Here is a 7,348-nt window from a genome sequence, read left to right on the forward strand (position 1 = left end):
GCCCCCTCATGTCATCTCTGCCACCCTCTTCTCCAGGCATGGTGACCTTCGAGGCGACGCGGGGCAACCTCGCTGCGTTGGCCCCGGCCTTCTCGGCAGTGGCCGCTTCGGCCACGGCTGCTCTTGCCGCCGACCACCTCCCGCTGCCTCTGGCCCTCGTGGTCGCCACCCACGCCCTTGATCGGACCTTCCACCTCGCTGCCCATGTGCTCTCGTACCCAGCACCGGTTGCTGCCGATGATGGCGCTGCTACCGCCCCGGAGAGCCCGCTGCGTGCGGCACAAGCCCGCGCTGCTGCTGAGGCCGCTGCCGAGGCCGGCGAGACCGCCGTCGATGTGCGGAGCCAGACCTGGCTCCGCATCCACAAGCTGCTCGCCCGCAAGTGCGGCTCATGGGTCGAGTCGCTCTCTCGCGGACTCGGTCTTCGCCTTACCGAGCTCGCCTTTATCAACATTCTCGAGCACAGGCTCTCCATCGTCCTCGGCAGCATGCTCTTCTCCCCGTGGAGACGGTCAAGGTGACGACCAACGCCGACTGGGCAGTCGTCGGCGTCATCGGAGTAGTTCTCGTCCGTGGCGTGCTTCTCACTCCGCTCCGCCACATCCGAGTCCGCTACCAGACACTCCTGCCGAGCGCGGCGGAGCTCGCGCCGCCCGAGGATGCCACCGTCCGCGAGCCGTCGTGGTTCGCCTACCTCCCCACAGACTCGCTGGTGGCACTCGTTCGTGTTGCGTGCAAGGTTGTTGCTGATGGCGCTCTCTTTACAGGCGTGCCGGCAGCCATGGCCTCTGCCGCCATCGCCGCCATCCCGCACACCCTGCCGTACCTCGACCTGTTCCCGTCGACCGTCGGCGGGCGCGTCCTTCTTGCCGCCGCCGTCGCCCTCCTTCGCACTCCGTTTGACGTTCTCGCCTCGCGTTCCTGGCTCTGCGATGTCTCGCCGGCTGACGTCGGCGCCGCTCTTCCACCGGCCGCTGTGCGCAAGGCGCGCGTTCCGCTCCCGCGCCTCGCAGCTTCGGGCAGGTCCATCCACGGCATCACCGGATTCTACTCGCCGCTCCCGTCCGCAGAACTCATCTCCAACACCATATCGATTGTTCTCGGCCGCACCCTTGATCCGTGGTGGGTGGGCCTTTAGCATGCTGGGTGCTTCGCCCGCGATCTCTGCGCCCCGTCGTGTCTTGGACCCGCCCATCAAACTATGTGTGCCCTCGGCATGAAAGTGTGACGTTGTTGCCGACCACGCCCCCACTACAGAACAGTACTCTACCGGGCGGCCGGACCCCTATCCCTGTACACCCCTCTGCGCAACTCAGCCAATGGCAGTAAAGGCGCATTTCTACGGCCAGGCCGTGTCCATCGCCATGCTGATGGGCGCTCGCAAGGGACGGTACCGCAAACCGTTCCGGGAGGAAGCTCCGCGAGGTTTGGCGAAGGATATCCGCAGCGAGTTGACCGAGACCGTGAGCAAGAACATGTGCAAGGTGTCAATCGACCGCTCCCTTGGTTGGATCAAGGTCGATGGCGACATGGTTGTGCGCACCACGTTCTTCACGGGCCGCAGGGGAAGGAGCCGGAAGGTTATCTCAGGCTGGTGCACCATCGAAGAGGTGAAGACTGTTCTCCGGGCTACCGCCGCCTATCCGAACCTCTTTAAGGAGATGGTCCGCCTATCAAAGTTCTACAGTGATGCAGACTACCTTATGATCACCGCGCCGGGTGATGACGACGGCGAGGCAGCTGTTGTGCCGGATCGGCAGCTCTCCAGCGACGACATCGAGCCGCTTGCCGGCGACGAGCCGCCTTCCGTGGCTGATCTGACTGGATTTACCGTCCACGGCTTCCAGCTCTGGGCCTGGCCACACCATCCGTCGGGTAAGTCTCGCCACGATCATCTCGTGCGCCACTGGACGCTGGTGGCGGGTCATCACCTTCTCCGTTCCGGCTGGTTCCGCGCCGACGAGCTGTGCGCGGTTGCGCGCGAGGTCGTCGCCGAGCTCCTGGCCACGTCCACCTGAGCGTGCAATTGCAATCGCACCCTTCCCTCCGACGCTCCTCCATCTTCTTCCTCCCCCTCTCTCCCCGTCAATATATGCCTCTTCCTCTCAATTGGCCGCGGTACGCTTGCCTTGGCCGAGTCCGGCAGACTGGCCGGCGGCCTAAACCTGAAAGCGGCATTGGTATTTGTTAGCGGGTGCGGGAGTGGCAGCTCACTCGCATCCGGTTGGTTCTCGGAAGGCCGCCGCACCACGTGGCGAGAGAGGGCGGGTCGATGGGCGGAACGAGCTCCAAGAAGGAGGCGCTTGCTGTTGCGGCGGCACCAACAACTCGCATTGTGCCTCAGGGCCTCAACTTTGTCTCGCATTCGGCAGCCAAGGCGTCGGCAGCTGTCGCCGGTGGTGACGGCGTGGGTTCGGCCTCTCGCCCGTCCATTCCGCCTCGCGCCCGCTGGACCTCTCTGGACGAGGTACCTGTCCACGGGCCTTACGAGCGGCGGGCGGTGCTTGGCGCTGGGCAGTACGGAGTGGTGCTACTGGTGGCACTGGCCGGCAGCGATGATGCAGCGGCTCGTGCGGCGGCCGTCGACAACCACGGCGGCGACGGCGGCAGTGATGGCGAGGTCTACTGCATGAAGGTCATCGATGTGGGCTCTTTTTCGGCGCAAGAGCTGATGCATGCCATGGCCGAAGTCACAGTCCTTGGCGCCATGCATTGCGCGACGATTGTGGACCTCCGCGAGTCGTGGGTCGAGGACGACGACCTGGTCATTGTCATGGAGGCTGCGCTCTCGGGCGATGTCGAGTCGTTGGTCGAGTCGACGCGGGTCGCGGGTGGAAGACTGGATGCTGACGTGGTGTGGATGTGGGCGATCGAACTGCTGCTTGCGGCCCGACACATCCACACCCGTGGCATCATCCACCGCGACATCAAGGCCGAGAACGTGTTCCTCACTGGCGACGGGCACGTCAAGCTCGGCGACTTCGGCATTTCTGTGGCGCAGACCGACATCGATGACGATGACCAGGTCAGCGCGCTGCCGCGCTTTGGCACACCGTACTATCTGGCGCCCGAGTTCTTTGGCGGAGCGTCGCCGCGGGCACCGGCTGCCGCCGCCAAGCGCGACATGTGGGCGCTCGGCGTGGTTCTCTTTCGCATGCTCACTCTTCGCTTCCCTTTTGAAGCCAGCTCGATGCGGGCCCTCCGCCGAGTGATCAAGCACGAGCCGGCGGTGGTCCCACGCAAGGCTGCACCTCCAGCACTCGCCAGCCTCGTCGAGGAGTTGCTCTGCAAGGATCCAGCGGAGCGGCCGTCGGCCGACGAGCTTCTCAGTCGCCCCGAAGTCCGGACGCGGATGATGGCATGCGTGCCTGAAGCGCTTTATTTGCCCGAGTTTCCGGACGAGGCTGTTGGGCACGCGATGCCAGACGCACGCAGCCATCCGATGGCGGCGGCTCTTGATGCGGTTGACGTGCCGAGCATCTGCGTCGGCCTCGCGGCCGGCGAGACTTCGCCGCTGGTGGGCGCGTTCTCCCCGCTTGACGCCGCCGGGCACCCGTATGTCCGCACGCCCGCTGACTACTTTGCGGTTGCCGAGCACTCGGAGACCGACCGCGAGCGCGCGTTTGCGCCGCTCGCTGGCAGGCTCGCCCACATTCTGCTCACAGAGGACTTGGGCGAGGCGAGGGCGCGGCGAGCGGAGCGGCTGCTGAAGCGCACACACTCGTCGCAAGAGCTAATCGATTCGCTCCGCGAGCACCTCGCCGACGCAAGCGAGGTCGAGACCACGCCGCTGCTGGCAGGCCTGGCGGCCGAGGACGCTGGGCAGCGTCCGATGCTCTCGCCGCGGCTCTCGTCGCGACTGCCACACTCTCCACGGCAGCGGCAGCGGTCGCCAGCGACAAGCCTTGGGACCGGCACGCTGTCGACGGCGTCGTCGACGACACTCGACTCGGACGATGAGCTGACGTCGACCTCTTTCTCGACCTCTGACTCGGATGCGGGCTCGGTGGCTGGCAGCGACGGGTCGCAGCCGCGGTCACGGTCGCGGGTCCGGTCCATGCTCACGGCCAAGCTGATAGAAAAGTTGGAGCAGACACGACGGTCGCCGCACTTTCGGGCCCTCAACTCGGTCCGCAGATCGTATTTGCGCGAGCGGCGGCGGTCGCTAGTCTCGCTCCCGACTCGGACCGACCTATCACCGTCGGCAAACCGCCGGCGGGCCATGTCGCGGCCGTCACGGTCCAACGAAGAGCTGCTCTCACCCGGCCTGATGCGGACTGGTAGTGGCAGTAGCGATGGAAGTTGCGAGCACGAGGCCGAGTGCGGGTCGCTGCTACTCTCTGTGCCGCAAACGAAGTGACGCGAGTCTTGCTCGGCTTCAGTTGATGAGAGATACAGTCATGTTTACGCGTTCATCTTGGCCACGATCCGCTTGCCATACTGCGAGGCCTGCAGCTCGTCGGCGACGGCGCGGAGAGCCGAGACGAGAGCCGCGCGCATCTTGCCGCGCATGACCGAGAGAGCGGTCTGGATAACATAGTTGCCATACGAGTCGTGGATGAGGGTGGTGAGTGTGGAGCCGGAGACGAGGCCGGCCATGAGGTTGGCACGGCCGCGGTGCGAGGTGGCCTTGAGCGACTTTTCGATGACGTTGGAGGCAAACTTGCGTGTGGCTAGGTCTGCGACGGCCGGCTGGAGGCGGGCGGCGATGGCGTCTGCGAGACGCTGCTCGCCCGAATCGAGGACGTACTGGACAACGTAGTTGCCATACGGGTCATTGGCGAGAGCAAGGGTAGCGTCGATGACGGCGGCGGCGAGTGAGGTCCGCAGCTCGGGCGTGCCGTAGTCGAGCGAGCGCTGGATGACACAGCAGCCATGGCGATGCCGGCCGACGTGCAGCAGGTGTGTGTGTGCGGCGGCGTGGACCCATGCCGAGTCGGGGTGCGGAAAGTGCGAGAGCACGCGCTGCAGCACGTGGTTGCCGTGCGGCGAAGTCATGAGGTCGACCACGACGCTCTCAAAGGAGGCGCGGAGCAGGTCGATCTCCTCGCGGGTTGTTGCCGTCTCAACCATCTTCTGCACAGTCCGCGTCCCGTGCGTCTCCATGGCGCAGCGGGCAAGCGCGCCGCGGGTGGCACGCATGAGGCGAAGGCGGATAGCCGGCTCGGCCAGCTCGAGCACCTTTTGGCAGAGGTAGTTGCCGGCGGGATGGCCCATGAGCTCCGGAAACTCGGGCTCGACCATGGGCAGCAGAATGGCAAGGCCCGGGGAACCTGAGGCCTCAAGCACCTGCTGCAGGGTCTTGCAGCCGACAATATCGCGCGAGAGCTGTGCGATCTTACCGGGCTCGCTGGCGAGGGTGCGGAGGGCGGCAAGCGGCGCCGAGTCGGAACCGGCGAGCACGGCATCGTGCGCAAACATGCACTGGTTGCCCCACTTGCAGTTGCCACGGGCAAAGAAACGACACGGCCGCGAGGTCTGCTGGTCGAGCTCCTGCTGCTCACGGTCCTGCTCGCGATCCTGCTCCTGCTGCTGGGCCTGGAGCTGGGCGAGCCGCTGCTGCTGCTGCATCTGGAGCTTGGCCATCGAGTTGTCAAAGACGACCTGGGCCTGGGCCTGGGCGTGTGCTTGCGCCTTTGCGTGAGCCTGCGCCTGTGCCGCGGCCTGCGCCTGTGCCGCGGCCTGGGTCTTTGCTGCGGCCTGAGCCTGTGCCGCGGCCTGAGCCTGTGCCGCGGCAGCCATGGCAGCAGGGTGGCCATAGTAGCCATAGCCCTGATTGTACGCCTGCTGGTGCTGCTGATGCGGGTGGTGCGGGTGGTGCTGCTGGACCGGGGGCTGGTACATCGGCTGAGCGTGGGCCATCGAGTAGTGGGACGCGTACGAGACGCCGTAGTGCGGCAGCGACTGCTCATAGGCCAAGGCGTACGAGGGCGGAGTAGGCGGAGCGAGCGTATGGGCATGCGATTTGGATGGATAGGTCGACTGAGGAGCATCTGCCGGCTCGGCGGGTGCGTTGACCAAGATTGGAGCGAGCGGGGCGGCCGGCGCCGCGAGCGGGGCAAGCGGCTTTGCCGGCGAGGTGAACGAGGGGCACGGCGGCGGCTTTGCCGGGGTGCTGTTCTCCTTGTCCGAGGTTGCAGCTGCATAGACCGACTGCGCCTGCATGCGGCGGATGTGAGAGCCCCAAATCTGCATGGAGGTCGGAGTCGCCGGCTCTGCCGTCTGCGACGTCCGCATGGGCGAGAGCGCGCGCAGTGGCGTCCCGTTGCCCGGCAGTTCGCGGTAGACTCTGAAGAGCGAGTAGTAGGCGGCGGACTTGCGGATGTCCTTGGACGGGGTCGTCTCGTGGAAGGCGAACAAGCCCTCACACGTCACATTTGCGCCAGTGCTGCTTGCTGCCTTGCCCGTGGGCCGGCTGGGGGTAGGGGGAGCTTGTGCACTGGCCATGGCGCCGTCCAAAATTTTTGAATTGATTTGAGTCGGATGGTTTTCCAGGAGATCAGCAACTGCAACGGCCAAGCAAGCAAGCCAGCGAAACGAACGCGACGAACGAACGCAACGAACGAACAAAGGAGGAAACGAACGAACGAATGAACGAACGAACGCAACGAACAAACGAACGAACCGATGCCACGAACAAACGTCGAACGAATGCAACGATCGATCATATCGTTGCTGGTGGTGGTGGTCGGCTGCGGGACCAGACCTCACCCCTTCCCCCTCGCCCCCGCACTCATGTCCGAGCCGTACCAGTATGCGGTGACTCGTCGGCTACAGGTGGAGCTGGCCACGGGAGAGATGTCGGCAACAACACAGAGGCTGCTGGTCGATGACGATGGCGACAAGGAGGCCGAGCTGTCGGGAGAAGCCTACACCGGCCCGCTGGCCGTTACCTCGGGCGTGGTCACCGCCGGCGGCACGCTGCTGCTCACAGACCCATACGGCTTCCACGCCAAGCGCGAGCAGGACGAGGGCAGGGCAAGTCAGTCTGCTGTAAAGCCTTCTGTCGCACCCTCGGCCCAACCCTCGGCCCAATCCTCGGCAGCAGCCTCTGCCGCCGATCTGGCCGCCACCGACGAGTACTACCCCTCAGATGTGTACGACGTCCGCAACACCAACCTGTACTACGGCAAGACGTGCATCTTCTAATGACCGATTGTGCCCCTCCCGGTCTTATGGAGACATGACCACGCTGGGGCCGCCATGACGCGCACGATCACAGCGCCAAGCGCACAACAACGCCCAAGCCTCTCGACCGAGCTTCTCACGTAAAGCCATCACCGCCACCCTATATCACCTAATCAAACCCGATCTGCCATCTGCCGTGGCCGGTGGTAGGTAATATGAT

General features: G+C 65.1%; 4 protein-coding genes across 4 annotated transcripts in view; 2 read left to right on the plus strand and 2 right to left on the minus strand.

Annotated features, from left to right (window-relative positions):
• Positions 1 to 206, minus strand: part of AMSG_07301 (GTP-binding protein Era) — a gene marked incomplete at its 5' end in the record, with an annotated part of 1,434 nt that extends 1,228 nt beyond the window's left edge. Inside the window, 2 exons of the mRNA XM_013900763.1 lie at positions 47 to 117; positions 188 to 206. Of these exons, the coding sequence (XP_013756217.1) occupies positions 47 to 117; positions 188 to 206 (90 nt within the window). The remainder of the gene's footprint in view (positions 1 to 46; positions 118 to 187) is intronic.
• A 1,158-nt stretch (positions 207 to 1,364) lies between these two features.
• AMSG_12065 (uncharacterized protein) lies at positions 1,365 to 4,551 on the plus strand (the record flags this gene model as incomplete). Its single annotated transcript, XM_013900850.1, has 2 exons — positions 1,365 to 2,008; positions 2,287 to 4,551. 2 exons carry the CDS (start codon positions 1,365 to 1,367, stop codon positions 4,358 to 4,360), a joined length of 2,718 nt encoding a protein of 905 aa, XP_013756304.1. The 3' UTR covers positions 4,361 to 4,551.
• AMSG_07305 (pumilio domain-containing protein) lies at positions 4,405 to 6,447 on the minus strand (the record flags this gene model as incomplete). Its single annotated transcript, XM_013900764.1, has 2 exons — positions 4,405 to 6,395; positions 6,441 to 6,447. The coding sequence occupies 2 exons, from the start codon at positions 6,445 to 6,447 to the stop codon at positions 4,405 to 4,407; spliced, it is 1,998 nt and encodes a 665-aa protein (XP_013756218.1).
• A 288-nt stretch (positions 6,448 to 6,735) lies between these two features.
• Positions 6,736 to 7,348, plus strand: part of AMSG_12066 (uncharacterized protein) — a gene marked incomplete at its 5' end in the record, with an annotated part of 2,709 nt that continues 2,096 nt past the window's right edge. The window contains 2 exons of the mRNA XM_013900851.1: positions 6,736 to 6,982; positions 7,046 to 7,136. Of these exons, the coding sequence (XP_013756305.1) occupies positions 6,736 to 6,982; positions 7,046 to 7,136 (338 nt within the window). The remainder of the gene's footprint in view (positions 6,983 to 7,045; positions 7,137 to 7,348) is intronic.

Source organism: Thecamonas trahens, assembly GCF_000142905.1.
Source record: "Thecamonas trahens ATCC 50062 unplaced genomic scaffold supercont1.34, whole genome shotgun sequence".
NCBI classification, from domain to species: domain Eukaryota; order Apusomonadida; family Apusomonadidae; genus Thecamonas; species Thecamonas trahens.